This window comes from Montipora capricornis, chromosome 9 (genome assembly GCF_036669925.1).
Source record: "Montipora capricornis isolate CH-2021 chromosome 9, ASM3666992v2, whole genome shotgun sequence".
Lineage (NCBI taxonomy): Eukaryota > Metazoa > Cnidaria > Anthozoa > Scleractinia > Acroporidae > Montipora > Montipora capricornis.
In genome coordinates this window covers 13,908,033-13,933,341 of record NC_090891.1, presented here as the reverse complement: position 1 = coordinate 13,933,341, position 25,309 = coordinate 13,908,033, and the positions used below count along the sequence as shown (strand labels likewise).

The following is a 25,309-nucleotide window of genomic DNA, read 5'->3' as shown; positions in this document are numbered from 1 at the left end:
TATCAGAAATGCAAGTAATTTTAATAAGGGTCCTCAAATGTCCCCTTGCAACTTTCCCAAACTTCAACCCGGAACATCCTTCGTGTCTGGAAATACAGACAATTAGCGTCACAAAGTGTCCCCTAAACTAAGCTTCTGAAGAAAAGATAAACAGCTGCATTAACAATAATCCAAAAATGATGCTAATCGAAACACAAATTATTTTTGGAAACAGGTAGCAAATGCTCAAACCTGATAGGACACTTCGTAAAAACAAAATTGAATAACAATTGGCAACCGCCAGTCGCTATTACAAGAAACACAATGAAAGTAAATATGGCACCTATGTTGTTAACAACATAGGGAATTAGTTTGCATGGACATTACCTTTCGGACAGTTGCCTTGCACTAGTGTGAAAGTACTGACAGATAGGTACAACTTCTTTACGTTCATTTTCTGTCATTTCTACATCTTGAAGGAACTTGTTAGCAACCATCTCAAGGGCATCTTCAGGCCAAGGCTGAAACCAACAACATTACACTGCATCAGAGAATGGACGTTCTCACACTAGAGGACGGACAAATCGTCTGACATTTGTTCGTCGAATTTGAATTCCAGACGGTCATATGCTGAAACTTAAATTCATACTACCAGGAGAATGTGAGCACAAATCAGTACATTTGGGAGCAAAGAGAACTGGCACTACCTCGCTCTGTTGCTAGTCTCGCTGCGAGGAAATCAACCATTTGACCGTCTGAAGTGAATTTATGTCGTACTATCGTCGACGTGCTCGTCTCGACGGGCAAATCGTCTTGGTTTGTCGAAAAATTTGTTCGTCCCGTTTGCACATCAGACGATTTGTTCGTCTGAGACAATTTGTCCGTCCAGACGATTTGTTCGTCCTCCAGTGTGAAAACGGCCAATCAATCACACAGTCAATAAATCGATAATTTTCTCTTAGTAAATTAACAAGTCAGCTCTGGTTCTTTTAGGTAACACCTATACATGTACTTCGACTGTTTTGAGCAAGGACTCAAGTATTTTTCTCTTAGGGGCCAACATGAGGAAAGCTGTGATCAACGTGTTTCTCGGCTTAGATATTCAAGTCATTGGGTATAAAGTTGGTCTTGCGGAATATGGTAATATAAAACCAAAGTTCTGTTTGTTTCTTTCTTTTCTAGCTAGCTTAAAGTATTTATGACCAAATTGACCAAAGCCAAAGAGTTTCACACATGCATTTTAGGACGTACCTGAAACCAATCAATAGTACAGCAGTTGATGAGAGCTGGGAACTGCCTTAATCTGTTCCTGAACGCATCACCAATTGGACTCATACATAACATAATGTGAAGATTCTCTTTACAGCAGTTCACAAAGAAATTAAATAATGCCAATGGTGAAAATTCAGCATTCTTGTCTTCAGCTTGGGCTTGAGCTGCTGGGCGAACGCTCTAGACAAGTAAACATCAGAATAAACGCCAAAAAAGAACCAAAAAAATCAACTAGAACCATACAACGCTGACCAGTTGTCGTGAATAATATTAGGTTGGAACATGCATAAATAATAATTTATAGAGCGTTTTCAAATGACGTCACGGCAGCTATGTTGGTGTTCCAAATCAAAGAAACGGCGACCATGTTGGTGTTCCAAACTAATCCTCTGTGAATCGAACTCTATTTTTATGCAAATAGTTTCTTTTGTTTCACCAATTAGCATTTATTTTAGTCACGCGAGTGAAAACGCTCTATTGATCACATGTGCTACAAATAACAGCTAATAATTATATCACAATAGAAGAAATCCATTACCTCAATGAGTTCGGCCTTTTCATCAACAGCAAATAGGTTTGGAACTTCACCAGTGTTTAGCAAGCTGTCCACATCTTCAAGGAATGATTCTTCCTTGATCTGAGTATCGGTTAACAAGAACACCGTGGGCTTCATTTGGCATCCTGCACTCTTTAGCATTGTCTGGAAAGAAAACGAAAAATTAGCATGCCTCTCTTGCCTTCCTAGATCAATATGTGCACTAATGAACCAAAAAGTACATTGTATGACCAAAGAAAGAAGCCTTTGAAAAACACTTCGCCCTAACCTACATATTGACGTCAAAGAGATCAAACACTAGAAGAAAAGCTCCATTATTGGTCTTCAAATATCAAGTAAAAGACTGACCTTAATATCATCCCGCCATTCTGGCAGACCATAGCTCTTAGAAATCTCAGGTTGAAATACATGAAAATCAGCAACAGCAGCTGCCAAGCGGGACAAGGATTGTCTTCCACTGCCACCAACTCCTACAAGCAGAGCATTGCCCCCTGGCTGTTTTAAAATGCGACTGATGCGCACCAAGTGTTCCAACACGTACCTTGAAAAATAGTTTGAAAACACTTGTTGTTGAATTATTACATGTATGTTTCCTCGAATGTTGACCTGGTACAATTCCATCCATTTAAATGGTGAATGTTAAATGCTAAATGTTTTTCAGGACATATTAATCGAAAGTGAGCCAATTTCCATTTGTTTTTACCACAATATTCAACGCCAAAGAAAGTTTTTATTTCAGCGCGTGACCAAAATCACGACAAACAAAGAGCAAGCGTTGTCTATAACTTTCTAGAAATAATTTATGATTGGTTTATTTTCCAAAATCGGCGTTTCTGATTGGCCATTACATTGCGCGGCAAATTGACGAGAGCATTACGCGAGCAGCGTTGTCTAGACTCTTATCGACAACGGCAAATTAGCCAATCAGATTGCGAGATTACAAGCAATTGTAGTATACATTAATGTTTCTCAGGGTAGGAAAGGAACCGTGCTGTAACAACTATTCTGTCGAATATATACCTAAAGATAACCAGGTTCATTTGCGTTTTGTGTGTTTGATTGTACTCCTCTAAGCAATGCTCCACAATCTTGTAAAGATCTTCAATCGATTCCACTTCTTGGTACAAGCGATCGTCGCCGATCTGCAGATAGCGACAGAAGAAATAAATCGTTGGGCTATATGCGGGTGCTTCAAACACACAGACTACACAATGAAATAAATGTAAATTTGAAGTGTGGGTTATAGACGAAATGGAGAAGTGATACTCCCACTTAAGGACGTTCGCGCGAAAATTTTCTAACATTGATTTTTTTCTGCAAATTTTACCATAGAAAGATGATGAGTTAGTGATGCCAGAAATGTAAAAAAAATGGGAGTTAACAGACTTCGTTTTGGAGAGAACTTGCCCGGAAGAACACCCTGAATCTGAAAATCCGGTTTCTTTAGCGAATAAGGCCACAGTGCAATTACATCTTTGAAGTGAAATGTTCTCTACCAAACTTTGTTTAAGTGGACCCATCAAGTGAATTTACTTAACTGCTGAGGTTCCTTAAAGAACAAGTTCGCATTTGGCGACCATGGTTTCATGCGCCTTGCAGCAGCAAGATGGCAGGATTCCATGTCCCGAGGACAGAAAACTTGTAAATTTTTAAACTTCCCACATTGATTTTTTGTTCATTTGTGGACAATGTGGATTGTAAATTATAATTGTTTCTGAAAAGAAAAGTAGGGGTCACCGAACATCCAAGATTGTTATCATCGTTCATTTCAGTATTTTGCGCGCACGCTCGATGCATGACGTGGCATGTGAACTTGCGTGCGCTGTAAGGATGCGCAGTAGCAATAGGCGCGAACGTCCTTAACTGGAAAATTTAAGTAATTGTCTCTCACAGACACCTGGAAATTTCAGGTGGCTTCAACGGGATTCGAACCCAAGACCTCTGCGATGCCGGTGCATCCAGTGCTCTTGGGAGGCTCTCTCGTGAAAAAAAGCCTGCTAGGCCTAACGGTTGATCATAAGCTTACATGGATACCACATGTTTTGCAAACCAAGAAGACCTTTGCAACCAAGTTAGATTTTTTGAAACGAACCAGATTCTCACCAACGAAGGTTCGACGCGAATTTTATTTTAAACTGATTTTACTATCCGTAGAGTATGGCTTGGTACTGTGGGGTGCATGTAGAAATTTATGGAACGTTTACCCTGTAGAGAAGAAAGAATTATCTTCAACTTGCCTACTTTGTTTCTAATCTACAAAATGGATATTTTTAAGCTTTTCTATAAAGCGCACAATGATATCCTGCCAGAATGACTATCCAAGGACATCTACTCTAAACTTTCCAATTCACTGGTCTGCTGGTTCCAAGATCTAAAAGCAGATATATATGAAAGATTCCCTCGCTTTTTGAGGTGCCGTAATTTTGTGGAACACCATTTGTTTAAACGAGCCTGGATTCTTACATAGAAACCAGAATGAACTGTACAATCAATTGAAGACAAAATATTATTACAGAAACTTTAAATTTAACGTAGTTTCAGCTTCAGTTGTTCGGTCCCAAAATGATGATTTTATTTATATTTGACTGTATTCACTGTAAATATTGTACATATTTGATGTTAGCTAGTAAATACATCTCTTTAATTTACACACGACCCCACAAGCTCGTTAAATTTTATTATTATACATGTAGTCTCAAAATAAAGGTATAATAAAAAAAATTCCTTCTGATCTATGAAGCCACTCAGTTTGAGCAGGTCAATTTCTTGGGCTCATGCGTTCCCGCGAAGGACTGGATGAAATAAATGTATATTCGAAGTTCGGGTTATACACGACATGGAGAAGTGATCCTTGCATGTATCTGGACAATTTGAGCAATCGTCTCTCATAGAAACCTGAAACATTCAGAAGCATGGCTTCAACGGGATTCGAACTCGTGATATCTGCGATGCGGGTGCAATGCTCTATCTTCTGAGCAGAGGTCAGAGGTTCGAATCCCGTTGAAGCCACCTATGAGATGACAGACAATTGCTCAAATTGTCCAGATAAATGCGATGATCACTTTTCCATTTACATTATAAAATTACTGATTGTCTCACCGCATCAGGATTAAGAAAATCACAGAACATCAAACTTCTCATGTCATCCTCAGATGCCTTCGAAACGAAAGAAAAAATAAGTGGATTGGTCCAGGAGCAGCTTATTCTAGAAATGTTGCCATTAATCTTCAATCAGTATAAATATACTTTAAGTATAAAATAATAACGCTTAAGAACGTCTACATCGATGAGATAATGGCTTTAAATTAATTTAGTCATTCAGGAAATTACAGATTTTGGTAAACTGTTCCAAGTCCTTATGGCACTAGGATAAAAAGAGAATTTACTGAGTGAGAGAGTTTTAGTTATACGTATCATTTGATGTACCAAGTTGCGACAGCGTGAAGCTCTTATATTTCGAAATATTTGGTAGGGATAGCAACATGCCCTTTATAGATCTGATAAAAAATAAACATTTGTTTGACAAATCTACGATGTTCCAATGAGTCCCAACCCAGCGCATCAAACACTGGGGACACATGCCTAAAACGGGAAGTAGCATTGTAGACAAATCTAGCCGCACAACGTTGCACCATCTCTATTTTCTCGATATTGCATTGTGTATAGGGATTCCATACACTGCTAGAATACTCCAATTTAGGGCGCACAAGGGTAAGGCATGCGTTCTTCTTGACCTTCGAAGAACAACCAGATAAGATTCGTCTGAGGAGACCGAGGGTTGAGTTCGCCTTCTTGCAAATATTGTCACAATGGTTGTTCCAGGATAGATTATCAGTAATATGCAAGCCTAAATAAGTTGCAGAAGGTACTTTTGAAATAAGCTTGCAGTTCAAAGAATACTTAAAGTCAACAGGAGTTTTCTTACGAATTATCCCAAGATGAAAGCACTTAGATACATTAAAGGTAAGTTGCCAGGGACTTGATGACGATGCAGATCTTCCTGGAGAGTTTGGCAGTCATGCAAGGTTACTACCTCTCTGTACACAACACAGTCATCCGCAAACAGGGGTAGACTTGATTGAATAGAAGATACATCACTTACAAATAAAAGAAATAACATAGGACCTGTGGGACCCCAGAAACCACAGGCCTTGATGAAGAAAGGATCCCATTAACTGAAACATTCTGTGTACGATGTGACAAGAGAGCTTTAATCAACGTGAGTATTTGACCTCTAACTCCATACAAGTAAAGCTTAACAAGTAATCTCTCGTGGCGCACAGAGTCAAACGCTTTCGAGAAATCCAATAAGATGACATCAGTTTGAGTACGGAAGTTGATACCTTTCGCCCAGTCGTGTATTGCAGAAATGACCTGCGTTTCAGGAGAATGTATCTCCCTAAAACCATGTTCTTCGTTAGTTAAGATGTTATTTGAAGAAAGATGTTTGGAAAAATGGCTGAGGATGATATGGTCCATGATTTTACAGAAAATACTTGTTAATGAAAGTGGGCGGTAGTTTGATGAGTCAGATTTCTTCCCTTTCTTGAAAATTGCGGTACCTAGGGCTCTGGATCAATCAGACGAGAACACACTACACTCATGACAAATGAAAGAGAGCCATGTCGAAACTGGTTATGAGACCTCCTTTAAGACTCCTGGGAGTTCGTCAGGCCCACGTGCGTTCGTAGGATTCAATTGAAACAATTGTTTGAACACCCCTTCAGGTGAAATCTGTAGGTCTGAGATTGATGAAAAAGGCGGTGTGCCAGTATTGGGAACTGGCATCTGCTCCTGTGTGAAGACAGAATGGAAGAATGAGTTGAGAGTTTCAGCTTTATCCTTATCCAATACACTTAATGATGAATCGCTGTTCTTTTGTTGGAGGAATATCAAGGTTCTCAGATTTGCTGTTCCTCACATATGACCAGATCTTCTTTGGATTGTCTTACAGGCTGCTGCCAACAACATCGTTAAGATAGTGGTTATGAGCCTGCTTGATTAGACTCGAAACCAGGTTGCGTTGATGCTTAAAAGCTTGCCAGTGTTGATAGATTTTAGAACGAACAGCCTTTGTATGTAGACGGTCTCTTCTGTGCATCTCTCTCTTGATCTTATTGTCAATCCAAGGTAATTTAAATTTTAGGCGAGATGATTTTTGTGGGATAGATTGAAACATTCCACTTGTAAAGGAGGCTTTAAAAAATTTCAAGTTCTCTTCAATAGATCTCGCTTCAGGATTTGATGCAAAAAAATCCTCTCGGCAACTTTGACATAAAATCTCTCAAGCCATCAAAGTTCCTGTTGTTATATAAGTACACCTTGTGAGGAGGCTTGATTGACGTAGTAGGCTTCAAATTAGCTTCCAGGATGACAGCAAGATGATCACTCAGCCCAGTCACATTTAATATGTCACCAATAGAATTTGGATAGGTAGTCAATAACAAATCCAAAACCTTACCAGATATGGAATGTCAACAGAAATATAGAACTTGAGGTATTCATGTGTGTAACAATGAAGAGACAATCATATCCAAAACATTTACACCCTGTGATTAGCTGCAAATGTCAATAATAATGCTTCGTTCAATTCTAATAACCAAAGAAGCCATCAAAATACATTTCCACATGGACCACTTCTGTAGTTCTCTTACAGAAATTTTCTCAAAACACCTGGAAACATTTTTCGACTGTCAGCAACTGCCTGTGTTGATTCCATGACTAGGATGATATTTTGCTTCGTTACAGATCCAAACTGCAGTTCAAGTACTTTCAAATAATATACTCAATGCAATGTTGAGTAACACTCATGTTTCATTTTTGTAATCAAGAAAGGTCATGAAATAGAGCTGATATTAAAATGGTATACATCAAATAACAAAACTGCAATGACTAAAAAATCTCTAGGTGAATAAACGCCAACTGACAAGCTACAAAACGTGAAGACAAAATTCAAAATATCTTTAGTGATTGGAATGACGGGACCTTCTTATATTAGCAGGAATACCTGCAAATGTGATAGTAACAAAGGTATATCAAAATAATAATGCTCACAAAATAGACAGAAAATTCAATCGTAGATACCGATTTATTGTCAGACGATAATCGCTTAAAGAGTGAATCAAAGTCATCTTTTAAGTGCTCCTTAGTCACAGTCTTAAGCAAACTGCAAAAGAGAAAAAGGCATGAATCAGATACTATCACGGGACTCATGCATGGCAAAACGAAACCACACGTGACATACCTGTGTAACCAAGCCCTATCCTTATCATCAACCAAACGATCGTAAAACACTCGATACACTTCATGTATCCACAGCCTAAAACAAACGCAATGGAAACTGTTTTCTAAATAAACTACAAACAGGGAACACTTGCTTTAAGTACGTCAGGAAACCAATTGGGGGTATTCATAAGGAAAGATTCTCTTTCACTCTTGGAACCTCCAATTGATTCATTCCCAAAGCCGATCAAGGAAAGCAAAAACAGGGGACAGAATTAAACGTAAGAGTTTGGCCTGGGAGGTTACTTTAGCCACTTTCTTAAGCATAATTGTCCGCATATAACATTACAATTGTTTTGTTAGTAGTAACTAGTAAATGATAATTGCAAAGATATCTAGGCAAAACCCTTCAGCCAAAAAATGAAAAAGACAGTTCGTCATTGTACGCTATCAACACATTGCTTCGTTTTCAATCTTTATCAATCGATGATAGAAATTGTTTTAGGCGGTTCTGAATCACTGATGTCTTATTCTCAAATCTTACAAATGTCATTTGTCTTCTCAGGTTCGCATCACAACATTTATTTCCTCATAAAAACAATTTAAACGATTTAAACAAACTAGCAAACAAAGCATTACTCCATACAAAAACAACTCAATACCTGTTGAGAGTTTTCTTATCAGTAAGTGCATCCTTTTTTATCAGCAGAACCCCACGAATGACGCGAGAAAAGTCTCTCAAGTTAAATGTGTAGTGTGACTTAGCAGGAGTGGGTAGCAGATTTGCCATTGCTTGCTTGTACACCTGACCAAATGCCAAAACATCAGATGTGATTCAATTTGAGACTGATATTGTAATGAGTCAAGTAAAACCGTTATACAACTCCCTTTTTTAGTCTGTAATAACTTATTGGCAGTTTGGGGATGACACTTGGCCTCATAAAATTGAACCCTAACTAACCTGCGGATCTGCACCTCATTCGTTCCCTAAACCCGACGTGGGTCAGCCTAGGAGGGCCTAACGCATTTGCTAACAGATTTTAGATAAAAACGTCGGATTCATTAGTTCTATTCTGATATGTCGGGAAGAGAGTTTTTGGTCTTCCTTTAAGCAAGACACGGCATAACGTTGATGTTTACATGGAAGGTAAACTCGTGTGGGATACCATTCAGAATAGAAATAAGCATTTTTTTGAACGAGAAAATTTGTTTTTATTTGGTTGCAACAAAGCACTTAATGTCTGGCCTGTTTTGCCTATAGCCTGGATGTTTCTCTCCACCTGCAACCTTACGAAAACATCGAGACATCCATTGCGACAAGATATGAACTGAATATTTTCCTTTTTTTTGGCCCTTTTTTCGTCATGGTAACGAATAGAGTAGTGACTTCTAATTTTCCTTATTTGAATTGACAGCTTGTAAACCTAGCACTGGATGCAAAAATAAATCTTGCCACTACAAAATGTTACAATTATTTTCTGTTGCAAAACGCCATTCATTTCAGGATGAAAATGAGTGACATAAAAAGTGAACGACGTTTCGATGACTCCATGTCATTAGGAATACAAAACCATTAGGAATATAAAACCAAAACGTCACACGCAGTCGGATTCAGTTCGCGCCAAACTTTTTACACAACAATTAAATACTTTAACACCTCTCCCGAAATATCTTCACATCATTTTCCCTGCTAGCAGAGGTCTCATTTCTTTTTGCTTTCGCTGGGCTGACGAGTACGGGAAAAGAGAACTCTGCCATGGGTCGAAACTCATTGTGTTGAGCATGCGCTGGGGTTACTTAGCGAACGAATCATCATGTGAGACTTCACATGCCAATAAAATGGCGGGAAACCCGCGCTCAGCGAATTGGGAATGTCGCACACGCTGGCTAATTCTCCGCTTTCATTGCGTTCACCAAAAACGCCGCAAAAAGGATAGAAATATCATCTAAAGATGATTGTTATCTAATCTGCGGCATCGATTTTAAATTATCTGGACAAGGAAGCTTTTTTCACACCTCCCGTATAGCGGGACTCGAGGAAAATTTAAGAACTCTTCTTGGAAAGTCTCCAGATTTTTCCTTGTCATCCCGTTGAGTTTGCAAAAGCTGCAAACGAAAGCTGGACTATGTAATCAAGAGAAAAGTTTTGCTGGAACAAGACAAAGCGGCTCCCATCAAGAAGTATCCAGAGAACAATTCTACAATTAAAAGGGCAACAGAAAGCGCCGAATAATCGCCACAGAGATACAAACGCCTATCCAAAGAAAGTCCCAGGGAAAGTACGGTCTAGAAAAACTTTCTCTGAATCGAAAGTTCTTTACCTGTATTGTCATACTTGACCACTCATTTGGACTAACGCTCCAAAATGGGCAAATTTAAATTGAAAGCCGCCATTTTGTTCTTGTGTATGCAAACGAGGCTATGACGTAGCAGTAGTCAAGGATCTCTCCGGATGACAAAATGTACTTGACGAAAAGAAGAAAAACACAGGCAAGGAGAGCAATACTTTGTAGACTTGAATCTTAATCAAGAGGCTAAATTGTATTGATATTGGCTCTACCTCTGAACAGATTTACTTCGTGGTCGTTAAACAGGGTTTTATATCTGAGTTATATGCAGGAGTTTTACAAAGCGAAAGAGAGCTTGTAGTGCTATCCCGCGCTCATTGCTGTGAAATAAATGCCTGGAAATCAAGTTTAATCTGTCTACCGTGGCTTTCTACGAGATCCCTGTTACAACTTCAAAACAAACGATCGATTTATATATTTCCATCAAATGGTAAGAGTAAATCCTCTCAGTAGTTTCTATACTGCTAAAAAGATTTAACCACATTTCAAGTTACGTTTATTAGTGCATAACACTGAAAGTCGTCTTTATATGGCTTGATTCAGTTTCCTCGCTCCAATATAATGATATTTTGGACTATTTGACTGAGATTTCCGTATGAAGCGGATGGCACCAAGACCAATTGCAATACATGTATTCATTACCTGAAGATCCCGCTTGAAGTCCTCCTTGGTAAAATGACATACCCGCTGGAGGAATCCATCCACGTTTTATTTTCGACGGCCAACTTTTCTTTAAATGTTAATTTTCCGATGTAAGCTTCGATTTTTTTCTTATGTGTTCTCAAGTCTAGACATGTGTCTAGTTTCATCCCCCTCGAAAGCGTACACCCCAACAGCGGTAATTGTTGATATGAAAAAGCCTTGCTCCGTGTATTGTGCAACATCTGAAAGTTTCGTCGTCTTATTCTAAATTAAACGCTTCCTCGTGTGAAAGTAAACAAATACGTTTGCTGAAGCATCGAAGACGGCTGTCGCTGAAGGAAGAAAGTGAAAAAGGTACGCTTGTCGAATATTTCTTTGTCGCATGTTCAAGGTTTTTGTCCTGTATACACTTGCTCTGGCTCATTTTTGCCGCCTAGTTTGATTGACTAGAAAATCTATAAGTATTAAGTGACTTGAGCTTCAGTCACACTTATGGCCTACATGGTCTACTACCTATTGAACCACAAGACAGTTTACCATAGTTCTTCTTTCATTTGAATTTCTCGAAGCAGAAAGGTCACACAAGAATGAGAAAGTGATCGGGGATCGAAGAACTTGGTAAGGTCGTTTGTTGACTATTGCTACGTCATAACACGACATATCCAAGGTGGCGCTCTCCAAGTCACGAAAGAGGCAACTTCAAAGTGCTCATGTCACATTTTAACAGGGAACTGGACAAAACGGCAATTATTTTCGACTTCTTGCATGGGGAAAAGTTTTCGTAATTTAGAGAAACTTTTTTCTAGACCGTACTTTCCCTTTAAGGAAACCCGCTAAATCAAGGAAAGCAGGTGTTTTCCATTGAGCGTCGGTGTCGAACGTTTGAAGGGAGCAGAAGTTGTTTCTCACGATCACACGTATGTAAATACCTATGAACTTGATTCTACATTCCAGTACGGAGATGCGCTTGACGTTGATCAACCGTTAGGATCGTTCCTTTCGCTTTCGCTTTCGCTTTCGCTTTCGCTTGGGGAAGATTTCGACTCCAATATTGACTCCAACCCAGTTAAGGAAACCGAAGATTCAAAGGATAGCCCAGAAGTTACGGTCGATGCTGAGATGTCAGCAAACACTGCAGCTGCAGTGGATGAAGTCAAAGTTGAGATGAGAAATGTACATCCTTATTCCGAACTTAATTAAAAATACATGAAACTGTGTAGGCAGACGTCAGAAATCCTTCGTTTTTACGGAGAATCACATGAGAATTTCCAAATACTTACTAAAGAACTAACGAACAATTTTAAGCATACGTAGGATTAAAATACTAGTTGCGAAACATTGTGTATTCCGGGATGGTGTCGATCGCACACACACAATCCCATTGCAAGTATTCTCTTCTTTTTATCGATTCTGTGCGTAACTTAGAATATACAATCTATCATTGTCTGTTGGCAAATGGAGTTGGTATCCCCAAATTTTACGTGTGAGCTTGGTATTCTAGTTGAAGAAACGGATCCGATTTTTGGTTATCTTCAGAAAAAACACACATAGCTCTGAGCGTGGAGAGGCGTCGCAATATACAATGTGAACTTAGTTCAACCCACTCCCTTTTTGCGCGCCGACAAAGCCTTTGCCTCCGCTGCAGGGATCCTCTCCTTCTAGCGTATTTCGAGAACCAGCATGTATCCCTCTCTATCTTCAAGACGAAGTCATCTTATGGCATGAGACTTAAAGTGCCCCTGTGATCAAAAAAACCACTTCCTTTTTTCCTTCAGATTTTGAAAGTGTGTTTGCTTAACACCTGACTGGCAAAATTTTGAGCTTTGACTTTTATCCAAAGGCCGTTTACTTTGAGTGTAAGTTTCGGATTTCACGGTCCGCCATTACTCACGTTCAAAACTGACCGATTGGATCTCAGAGGGTTGGATCCAGGGAAAAGTGACGTCAGAGGCTCACTAGCTTAAAATTTCAGCGTGTGAACGCAGCTTATCATATATGCAAAGCGTGAGTTTAAAAGTCTGAAAGCCCAAAACCCCCGTGCTGCATATTAATTCTGTGGCGTACACACGTATTGCATTCTTAAACTAGTGAGCCTTTGACGTCATTTTCTCCTCGATCCAGCTCTCTCAAGAACATAATGTTAGTAATGGCGGACCATTAAAGAGGAAAATTACAGTTAAAATAAAGAGGTGTCTTTTTGAAATCAAGGCTTAATTAAAACGTGGGTCACTTAGTGTTTTGTTAACATAGTTTTGAAATCCAAAGAAAAATATGAATTGATTTTTTGGTCACAGGGGCACTTTAAAATATTTTGCTTTTTTCTGTCTTGAGGACGTGCAAAAATACCAACTATTTGGCATAAGGGGTTCAGAGCATTAGAAATTGAAAAACGAACCCCAGGTTCGATAGGCCTAGTAACCAGCATGGGAAAAATGTGCTAGAAAACGTTTCGCGTTTTATTACCAGATTATCATAAATTATCCCTCTGGGCCAAGAAATGTCAAGCTGTCAGACAAGAAAACTGCCTCTATAGTGAAATACATGGCCCTAGGGCTTCCCAAGTTGGCAATTGGCAGCCTTGCTGAATACGTGTACAGACTTCACTGATGTCAAGAATATTTTGTTCAAGAAAATAGACCGTATTCCAAAATGGCCGTCATTTAAATATTCTTTTGTTGTTATTCAAATTAGCCCTTGATGCCTCGTTCTTGAGCTGAAAATTCAAAAGAATTTTTGCCTTGAACGAGGCATCAAGGTCTAATTTGAATAAAAACAAAAGAATATCTAAATAGCGGCTATTTTGGAATAAGGTGTATGGAGGAGGAAATGCTGGCGATTACACCAACAAAGGAACCAAGTGTTCTGAGGCAAACCCATCACAATGTTCTACCGTCCTTTAAGCTGGCTGCATTTGTTCAGGAGTTGAAAACAAAAGCTCCTTTGACAAATGAGCTGCTCTACACCCTTTGTGTCTCCAAGGTTAAAAAGCGCAAGCTGGGAAATAGGGAGCAAGTTAATAAAGTCATTGCTACAATTGCTGCAATCATGCTTCAAAACCGATGTCCACAGATCTCTGCTTTGGTGCACCGTATTGGATTGATACTCCGCTTCTCCGGGGCAGGGCAAATGGTTAACATTTAATAATAATGATGATGATGATGATGATGATGATAACAACAATAACAAATAATATATGAAACAGAAATCTCATATCAGGATTATCTTGACGTAAAAATTAATCTGTAGAAACTCTGAATACATAAAAAAATGTGTCAAACTTACATTGTTACCTCTGGTAAGTAACTGTTAAGCACTTAGCACAACTAACAGCATGCCTATTTTGATTATTTAGTTATTTTCTTACATATTACATTTAGAAGTATGCCCACAAACAACTCTTTTAGTCCCCATACAAACTCTGCATTTTGCACGGTTATGAGAAAGAGTTTGAATCACACTTGGCAGAAATATTAACGAAATGTTGTAGGTTGCTATTAAACAATAATAGGTTCTGTCGTTGGTTATTGTTCCCTGCCAGACATGACATTAGATGAGAACATTAGTATTGTTCAATAGTCCAGGTTTCCAACACTGATGTGAAAAATTTCTGTAGGCACCATTTGTTAGGGGCAAATTGAAAAAACACAGTTGCGGTTGCTTCTTGGTTGCCTTCCCAAAAACGAATCCCTAAATGAAGACATGGTTGACATTTTGGAGCACCTCCATGACACATATGTGCCTATGACACCAGTCCATGGTAAAAATATTCCTGCTGACATCGTTTGTCTTGGTGGTGACCAACTCACCGAAAAACGTGCAAGGAATATCCAGAAGGCACGATCAGATGGCTGCAATGTTACTGAGAGATTAGATGGGGTTTGGACGAAGAACGAGGATTGGCATGGCATACGCATTGCATACCAGGTGTGGTCCATTTTTTTAACAATAATTGTCAATTAGTATTTCACAGAAATAAACGGTCGGAATTCTAACGAAAACAATTTTGCGAAAAAAGGCAAATCTACCCAAGGGTAGAACAGGTCAATTTTTTTTAAGAAATTAACTTATTGTTATACCACTGTGTGGTTTTTTTGCAGCTGGCTGTAAACATCTTGCGAAAGTCAAATTCAGTTACGGACTGGGGAACACTGGCAAGCTTTCATTATTGCAGCAACCCTCAATCATTTTGGAATGAAAGGTCGAGACAGTCAACTAACAAGGAATGTAATGCCAGAGAATCTAAAGACGTCCAGCAAAGAAGTTCAAAGTGCATGGCTTCACAAAGAAGTAAGTTCAATGCTGGATAAGTTTGTCATGCCTGCAGTTTCTCGCCTTCCTTGTATCATCACAGCTCAGGACCCTCTCCCTGACTTACCCTGCCGTGGCAAAGGTTGCAACAGAACCTTTAAGTATGGGAAATGTCGTATTTATCATGAGCAAAAAAGGCATGGCCTCACAGTGGAAGACGATATGCAAACAGAGGAAAGTAAATTGAATGACAAGTAAGAAGATTTTGTGTATAACTATGGTTGCCTACACCTTAGTATTGGTTTACTTACCAGAAATGCAGACGACTTTGTAAAGAAAGGAGATGGTGAAAGCCTCTTGAGAGTGTGGAATTTTCTGTCCGTCTTGTATTGGACAAACAACCATACCAAATACGCTTTGGCAGCACTTCGGCTCCAGGCATCACAGCTTGGCTTGCTTACCCCAAGACAAGCACATAGATTGAAATGGAGCCGTTTTGCTAACAGGAAAGGGGGGCAAGCTAAATGCATATAAAGGGACCTTAGCTTCGAACAGATCGACAAGTGTAACGCAATTGAATCCTCAACAAAATCGACAGGCCCTCTTCTAGGACTGCTGCAACAATCCAAGCAAGTCCTTAGTCAACACACCAACAAGGTTAAGCAGCAGACATTTGTCACTGTACTAGAACAAATTCACAGGAAAGCAGATGTGTTCACTTTTAAGTCCGAAAGGAGATATACATGCTTTCCAGTGATAAAAAATGATCTGTACAATGGAGTTAATGTGAAGCAGCTACATCGTTGGATTTGTCGATACAGACAAAATGCGGCTTATTTATAAGTATTAGTCCTTTGTCTTGGTTATCTAGTGGTTCCCATGATTGCTGTGATAGATTTTCTTTAATAATTGACAATAGGTTACTTTTGTGTTGGCATTTGTCAGAAGCTTTCTATAATTATCGGAATAACAAACTTTTGTTGACCAAGTGTTCAAAGCAGAGACATTTCAATGGAATTTACACCTGGACCTCATAATTAAGAGTACACAAGATGTACACATACAGCAGAGCCAAGCTATCTTTAACAGAAATTTCATCTCCAACTGCAACAGAGAACTTGTTCACCTCCATTTGGACTTAAAAACAGTTGGTTCTACTTTGATATTTATACTAATTCCTTTTCAAATGTAATTGTTCAATTTTCTCTTTCTTAAGTGAGTTTTGGTCAGACATTGGGCAGCCAACAAGTACGTTCCTTTCACATTGCAGCTTGAGCCTTTATTTCTGTAAGTCTACTAAAGACTGCTGTCTTCATCAAAACTGCTTTCGCTGATATCACTTACATAGGCTGCATCAAGTAGGAGAGGATCACCAAAAGAGGATCCTAAATCACTCACCAGACACGCATTTGCTACAGACATGTCATTAAAAAATATCTTTTACAACCAGAATGATATCATTAGCCAACTGTACATTGAAGATGGGGAAATTCTCAATCAAATAATCTGCAAAGAATATGTGTTGCAGCTTACCAGCTATTTTCAGGATAAGATCTGAGCCTAGAGTCACATAGGATAAGGTACCACTTGTATCAATGTCTGTCAGAAGTTCAATGAACAATTTGCGTTTTCCCTTGGTCCACTACTCGATTTCGTGATTTCTCGGACAAGCTGGTGTCCACATTCTGCATTGGCTCGGGATGCATTACAAATGTACGGCCCTGGCACTTGCAAAGCAGAGTGCCCATATCACAGCACTTGTTAATGGGACACACGTTTCTTTTTCTTTGAAATGTTTCAAAAGGACCTTACGTCGACACTAAGGTGGTTTTCACATAACCTCGCAATTCTTTGTGTGAGTAAGGTGGTAGGGCTTGTGATACATCAAAGCATCACATGCTCTACCATCCCTAGCCCCTCTCCCAATCTCTTTCACATAGCTTTGTACCTCAGAGGGGATGCCATAGTGAATTATACATTCAACATCGGGAATATCAACACCCATACCCAACGCTCATGTGGCAACAATGAGTCGAATTTTGCTGTCACTCTTTAAAAACTAGCTCAACACTGTTTCCTGGATTGATAGAGGTGTCTTGCTGTAAAACATGGCATACAGCTGACTGTCTGGTAAGCTTTCTAAAATGTCTCCACAGACATTGATTGATCTGCAGTAAATTATGGTTTTTTTCATTTCATTTCCCTTGGTGTTCAACTCCACAATAAGCGATGCAAAGGTATCATCAAGTTCTTCACTTCTATCCAGTTTCCTTACACTAAGTCTAATATTGGTCTTGTCCGGACTTAGGTGGATGACCTTGACATCTTCATGTGCAAATTATTCATTATTTTGGTTCTCATGCTTTTTCCTGCAGTAGCCGTGAGGCACAAAAATGGATTTTTCGTGAACCCTTTGACATCTCCGACTTTCCTATATGCTGCTCTGAATGGTGTGATACTCAACCCCCTAAGTGTCACACAATGAGTGCAAAAGTAGTTATTAGAGTAGTACATATTAATGCTACATGTACATGATAGGATAGCAGAGTAAGGATACATGTATGTTGCGCAGGTATAAAGGCATTTTCAATATATAGCAAAGTAAAAAAGATCCTTTACTGCAGAATATCCTGCCACTCTGACTTATTTGCACAGTATTAAATTAAGTCAATACTATTTTGTATTCTGACTGGTTCTTCAAAGAATAATGCCAGCTAGTAACAATAGTAGTCACAAATAGCAGGGAGTTCTGCTATAACTATCACCAATCTTGGATTAGTGAAGTGCGTTCGACAGTAGCTTTGGAAGGAAAGAAGGGAAGGGAAAGAAACAATGTTATAGGACCAAAGTTCGAGGATGCGAGTACATACTTTACAAAACCAGCTGCTACTGACAAAGAATTAAAACATCTAACAATATTGGAACCCACGAGGTAACACAAGAATAGACTGTTTGAGATCAGTAGTGGATGATTAGCACAAGGATGCATCACTACAAATTGGTTTGTTGTGACCTTTAGAACACTGAAAAGTGTAGTTGAAGGGATGAAATTGAAGGAAGAAATTTTACTTGGACAAAGATAATGGCTATTTCACAAAAGTAATCTATTTTAAAATGAGAAGTGAGGCAAATGAATTACAAAAGGAAAGCACCAAGCTATAGGTGGAGTAGGCAAAACTACAATGAAAAGGAAATTGAGTAAAAATGTGAACACAACAGGCCATGGAAAGCTTCTATAGAATGCAAGATAGGGTCCAGTTTGTGAATCACAAAAGTTAAGTGCTTAGAACTAAACTAACAAAACATAAACGACTATAAATAGAAAGGAGTCAAAATTTAAATTTAGCATGTAAAGGTTTTTGTTTGTTAATGAAACATTCTCATGTAATACGTATAGGTAACCATATGATTTTTTTTGTGCAATTTGCAATAAATAAGCACGAGTAAAGTTTTTCAAAGACGACCAAATTTGCATGAGCCCGTAGGGTGAGTACAATTTGTAGTCTTTGAAAAAATGTACAAGTCCTTATTTGTTCCAAATTGCACGAGAAAAATCATTTGATTACTCATTAATAATATAAATGAAACAATTTGAGATGGTTAAGCAGAAGAAACGTATGCGTATAACACAAACAGGGAAAAATTGCGCCATAAATTTCGCCATACAGCACGCACTTGATTTTAAAACAAAAGATTTGATTGGCTCTGTCCAAACCCTAATGTTTATTAGCAAATCAAAATCCAGAATTTCGATTTGTAATTTGCACTGGTATTACACGTTTTTCACTCTGTTACACTTGATCTGCACTGCTCTCCGCCAATCAGCCATGACGTCATGAACGGGCGTACGTACGTCCGTACGTCCACCCCCATGTATGCCAATGTGACCAGTATCATGCTAGTTTACAGCATACATCTTTGATATTGGACATCCATGTTTTGATCAATTGACACCTGTCAAAACAAGATTTCCGCTGACCAGTATCAAGTGACCATATCGCGGGCTCAAGCTTAGAGCTCACCGAGGTCAGCTGTTCTTTCTTAAGTTGACCGCTGACCAGGTACTGGTTTTTGATTGGAGTGCAGGCTCAACCTAAAGGTTAACTCACCTAAAACTAAGCGAGGCTTCATTTTTCGCGCGCTTTCTGTAGCTCGAAACCGTTACACGGCCATGCTACGTCAACTATAGTTCTTACACAGTCAACGCTTTTCGTGTTCAGGTGGGAAACGATTTGGAAAATGTTTTCTTTCTGCCTTTTCGCTGGTTTCAATCCAGTTTGACATATCATGATAGCTGTGGTCCACACTGGCGGCTTTGCAGTTATTCAAGTCAAGCATCGGAGGGATATAAACTTCAAGCTGAGTGTTTATTTTTAATTTGCTTAGAGCGCTTTTTTCTCTGTATTGCAATTTTTGGAATAACTTTAGAAGCTCTGATAAGGTTACATGATGCCTGGAGGACCTATGACTAGAACAGAAAACAAAGAAGAGCGAAAGAGAACGACAACGACAAAACCATGCATTCCGGGTTGCTGAACACTACTTCGGCTTCTTCAAGCTCCTTCATTCCATCGGGCTTGTCAAACAACTCTGAATCTGGTCTGAAATTAACGTGCTGAACTGAGAAACAACGACCACAATAGGTTTGGAGGAAAGATATTTGATCTTCCCTGTTCATGTCACAAGCACAGCAACCTGGTAGATCAGAGTTTTTCCATGTCCGGTCGGCAAGCAAGCAAACGTGTCCCGCTCGGTCAAATAATGAAACAGGGCACTAAACTGCTGATCGCTCAGCTTCTGAATCTTTTCGTTGTCTATGTTCTTGACAACAGCAGAAATGACACCTTGTAACTCTGCACAAGTCAAGTTCTTTCGAGGACGCCATGTTGCTGTGCAGACTCACTAAACACCAGCGGAATTACTGTAAATCAATGCACGAGATATAGAGTGCTCACGTCAGAGTCAGCAAACATATCATGGAGCATGCGGTTTGAAGAGTGCCGTCCAAGGTTGTGGACGGCGGTTGGATCAAAGTGAGTTTCGACCCATGGCAGAGTTCTCTTTTCCCGTACTTGTCAGCCCAGTGAAAGCAAAAAGAAAAGAGACCTCTACTAGCAGGGAACACACCATTGTTACTATATATATAATCAATCCTATGATGTATTTCAAACTTCATAATGATGACATGGAGTCATAGAAACGTCGTTCACTTTTTATATCTCATTTTCATTCTGAATTGCTTTACGAAACCTTTGATTATAAAAAATGTCATTCCTTACTGGATTTATTATCCATCCATGAAAAAAAAAAAAAACAAAAACAAATAGAGGTCTAGTTTATGCCTAATGTAAAGAGTAAGATCGGGCAATAAAGTAAAAAGGACAAAACGTGCTAGTACAGTACAGTACAGTGGGAGGCGCTGTGGCCTCATGGTGTGCTCCATTCCGGAGCCAGTGGTCCTGGCCAAAGACATTGTGTTGTGTTCTTAAGCAAGACACTTTACCCTCACAGTGCCTCTCTCCACCCAGGTGTATAAATGGGTACCGGCGTATTTAATGATGGGGGTAACCCTGTGATGGACTGGCATCCCATCCAGGGGGAAGTAGAAATACTCCCAGTTGCTTAATGTCATGGAAATCGGGATAACCTCCGGCGTGATGGGCCACCTGGGTCGTATGCAGACTTAACCTTTTACAGTACAGTACAGTGCATTGGGCTAGTCCTACGAGGACAAGCTAAATGTGATTTGCGTGGCGATGTTTTAAATTATGCAAATCCTGTTTAAATGATCCCAGCCAACTGGTTGCCATTGCGTGGTCTCTTACATTTATTTCTATCAAATTATTTAACTGACAAATGAACTGTTTACTTGCCTCCATTGTTGCTCCTACAATCAAAGAGCCCATACTGAAGACATCATTGGGAAATTCACTATTCTATTACAGAAAAAAAAAAAAACCGAGACAATGGCATTGACATCCACCCCAGTGATACCTTCCTAACAAAAATACTACAACAAGCATAACTAGAAATGAAAACACTTCGAAAATTAACTGACCTCTGCAACGTTAAATTTAATGAAAACCAACAAAATAGATACACTAAACAAATCAATAAACTTGAAGCTACTGTTAACGGACAAACTTGAAAAGAAAAGAAGTTTTAGTGAGTATGACAGTGGAAGCTGCCATATGTAGAAAAGCCAACACAACGTATTTCCTAAAAAGGCATCGAAAAACAGTTTCCTATACGAACGTCCACTGAAAGAGCTTCATAGAATTCACACTGCCCAATTAACAAATTTTCTTAGAGGAAAATTTCTTCCTTTATGATAAAAATCAAGTAATGTAATCAGCCTTCAAGTCACAAGTAGCCCAAGGCATTCTGGAGACCAGAGAGACTGGGCAGGGGTGCAACGTAATTTTGATAATTAGGATAAAAGGTTGTTAAGAGCACATTTAATTAGAAGTTGTGGTGTAACCCTGTGTCCAGCTTGGTTCGCCACATTAATTTTTGTCAATACAACACCAAAACATAGAAATAATAAAAATACCCTGAAGTAGAAGTTGACAATTGTGGAGAAGATCCTCTGCATAGTGTCATCACCAAAAGTAGCCACTGATACCACGTTGAAGTGTCTTAAAAACCGTGGAGTAATGGGATTTCTACCGCCCCCTGGGGGTCCCATGGCACAAATGAATTGAAGGTCAATCAATGTCAGTTTGGATGTATCCTTGCGGTCATACCAGTTGCCATGGTCCAAATATTGACGAAGCAGTTCAATTGGGGGCTGAGCACCATATTTCTCCAAGGCAGGCATGTTTACATCATCGACAAAAATAATAAACCTATGTGGTTTAAAAACAAAAACGAAAAAAAAAATGTCGTATTACTAGAACGATAAAAAAGCTACTTTTAATAATTGAGCAACAGAGTTCCAAAGCATACTTTTTGCCAACTGGTGGGCCAAACACTCCTTTTCTCCTTTTGTCCAGTTTGGACATGATAATATCCTTAAAAAAATAAAATACAATTATACCATTAAATTCCAGTTTTAACTGAATGCTTCAGATGACATGTAATGTTTTACCTGTGTTTGATTAGCACTGGTTTGAGCAGAAAAGTTGACAAAAGCAGGAATAAAGACATCCCTATTGATACCATTCATGAGCTTGTCCTTGATGTAGACTGACTTCCCAGTACCTGTGGGACCGACAAATAGAAGTGGTTTGTTGTTGTTAAACATGATCTCCATCAAATGTGAGTAACGAGCTGTGTCCATAGTCGGTACGATGATATCACTGATTCGCTGCCCTTTGCCTCCTGACACGCCTTCTTTGATGGTCTTAGTCCAAAGAACCCAGTTCCCTCTACCTTTACGCTGCAAACACAAAATAAAAAGACATGATGACGAAATTGCGTACGAAATTGTCATTAATCTCTCACCGCAACAATTTTATACTTTGGTAACTTAAACAATAATATTCTCTCAAAGGTAGCCACGACTCCTGGGACTCTCTCAGCCAGAACCTTAATTTACATATTCATCCAGTGAAAGAAATAATATTTAGAGTTGAGAATAAAAGTCAAAGGGGCCAAATGGAAAGCAAAAGCAGTGCTCATTGGATCAAAAGAAAATAAGTTTTTATAAAACCAAACGTAACAATTGGACCAACGGAAAAGAATTGCAAACATTGTAAAAACAAAAGAACAGATTGAAGTACAACTGCGACCTAAAATGTACGAGATTTATGTTGTATTCCTGCTGGCCAATTATGGTTCAGTACATAAAATAGCATTACCTCGAACAAGTAGTCATAGACTAATCCCTCGTGTGGTATTGGTGCCTCTATTTTGCCCACAATGGAAGGAATTAGGTGGTCTTCATTCTTTCCTGCTATTACGTCTTTGAAGAAGACGTCAAACTTGAGTCGACTGTCAGTGTCCACACAGGCTCCAACAGACCACACCACGGAAAACAAGAAAGATGACTGTAAAAATGGAAAACAATAAATACCACTTTGAATATTGGATAACTCTACCAACACATCATCCGAAGTTGCTGTCAATGAAAATTAGAAATCCATCATTTAAAGTATAAAGAAAGTTCTCATCTTTACCGAGAAGGAAACTAATCTCATTATTGCCCCGTGTTCAATCAATCAAGCGCAAAACCAAGGAGGGATTAGCCAATCAGGATCAGGAAATCATGCCCTCTTGATTGGCGAAAGTGCCCCTGCGGTCAAGAAAAAGTCTCCTCTTTCTCAATCAATAGCATCCAGTTCCTGACCAAACGTCGCAATAGCAGCTTCTGCCTTTGACTAGTACTGCTGTATTTTGTTTCTTTCTCAGTCAGTCAGGGGAACAGATGAGAACAACAGTTACTACGTATGGCCCTAATGAATGAGACAGCGATTGCAAAGCATCCCTTATGTCCATCCTGTTGAAAAATTGCTGCACTCAAAACCAGAAAGATGGTGGCCAAAAGAAAAATCTTCAAGAAATTTTGACAATAACTTTGTGGACTTTTTCCATGATACAATCCACCGTATAAGGAAGAGCTCAAGTCTGCCTACACTAGTACTAATACAAACTGCTGGTCAGAGGTGCAACTATAGCCTGTGGAATTCACACACTTTCAATTTTATGAAAAAGCAGCCTTGTTGATCATGTAATTGCCAACACAATAAAATTCTGTGACCTGGACCCCATACATCTACCGGTTTTTGTCCTAAAGCAACTAAAGAAATTCTAATGCTTATCCTTAATATCAGCAAACCTATCACACCAAACTGTTATGAAGCCTAAACATCTTAAAGAAGCTTTGGTCAGGCCGAAACTGAAATAAATTCTTGATCTGGAGTTTCTATATTTCAATCCCAGACCAATCTCTGACTTAACATTTACCTCTGAAGTTATCAACAGGGTTATTATAAATCAACTGAAAATTCAGTCACAGGAAACAACCAGGAAGAATCACTCCAATCTACTAATCAACAATCTCAGAGTACGGAAACAGCATTTACATGTACATGTACAAAATGGCATCCTCAGTCAAATACTGATCACAGCAAGTCTTTGATCTTACTCTGCCTCCCCTCCCTTCCCCTCTCTTGCTTTTTGCATGCTACAAAAAAAACTACTCTCAATAAACCCAAATATGTGGGACATACATACATACATACACACGTGCAATAATAGTTCTTCACTGATATTTACCATGTAAGATTGATTTTATTCATAATGGTTCTCTCCTTGCAAAGACTAACAATATACTTTTAATGTATGGTCCAGAGGGAAACAGTTAGTTTTGTTTCCCCGAAAGTCTTCTCAGGAGACATCCACCAAAACTGACTAGTTTCCTATTCTGGTTGGGAAACGTTTCAATTTGATCAGGGGCACGTGACCAAGAATCAACCAATCACAGAGCTGGTTTTGTTGAGTGAAAGTTTAGGTATATAACAATAAGTACTGTAATTAATTATCCATCTTTATTAGTTATTGTACAAAAAAAACGCACGAAACGAGCACAAAAATTCCACGATATTGTACAGTAAGTTATTTGTACACTTGGTTATTGTACAGTAGAGAACCGGCTCGACTAGTTTAGTTTCTGACGTTGCCCCACACACACAAATCTGTCACACGTTCTCGGTTGTTTACAATTCATTTGCTAAAGATTTAGTGCAAAAAAAGTTGCTAAATAGATAGCTTATTGGTTGCTTTGGTGCGTAGTATCGCTGAGTGTTTCCACTCGTTGTTTGTATTTTGACTCGCCCTAGCATCCTAGCTAAACGTCAGCATTTTAGTGCAGGTATTCTTGGCAAATTTAAGACATTTCAACCCGGAAAATCGAACGAAACGTTTATATAAAGGAAGAGAAATCTGTATCAGATATTAATGAATAATTTTTTTTTTGTTTTCCCATCATGAATTGTAAATACGTTTTAGTAAGCCTTATAACTCCCAGTTCTCCACTTCATGTAACGCTAAACAGGAATTAATAGCTAAACTGATTCTTGCTAATACATCATCCTCTAGT

At 39.0% G+C, this 25,309-nt stretch overlaps 1 protein-coding gene and 1 pseudogene across 1 annotated transcript in view; one reads left to right on the top strand and one right to left on the bottom strand.

Annotated features, from left to right (window-relative positions):
* The window catches only part of LOC138015676 (dynein axonemal heavy chain 12-like), a 319,401-nt gene that overhangs the window by 72,314 nt on the left and 221,778 nt on the right, over positions 1-25,309 (bottom strand). Inside the window, exons 43-56 of the mRNA XM_068862787.1 lie at positions 23,070-23,258; positions 22,358-22,648; positions 22,216-22,280; positions 21,821-22,115; positions 21,141-21,203; positions 8,692-8,834; positions 8,052-8,126; positions 7,892-7,973; positions 4,907-4,963; positions 2,828-2,949; positions 2,156-2,348; positions 1,790-1,951; positions 1,231-1,431; positions 367-500 (exon numbers count right to left, since the gene is read on the bottom strand). Of these exons, the coding sequence (XP_068718888.1) occupies positions 367-500; positions 1,231-1,431; positions 1,790-1,951; positions 2,156-2,348; positions 2,828-2,949; positions 4,907-4,963; positions 7,892-7,973; positions 8,052-8,126; positions 8,692-8,834; positions 21,141-21,203; positions 21,821-22,115; positions 22,216-22,280; positions 22,358-22,648; positions 23,070-23,258 (2,072 nt within the window). The remainder of the gene's footprint in view (positions 1-366; positions 501-1,230; positions 1,432-1,789; positions 1,952-2,155; positions 2,349-2,827; positions 2,950-4,906; positions 4,964-7,891; positions 7,974-8,051; positions 8,127-8,691; positions 8,835-21,140; positions 21,204-21,820; positions 22,116-22,215; positions 22,281-22,357; positions 22,649-23,069; positions 23,259-25,309) is intronic.
* Positions 13,834-16,110, top strand: LOC138016198 (uncharacterized; annotated as a pseudogene).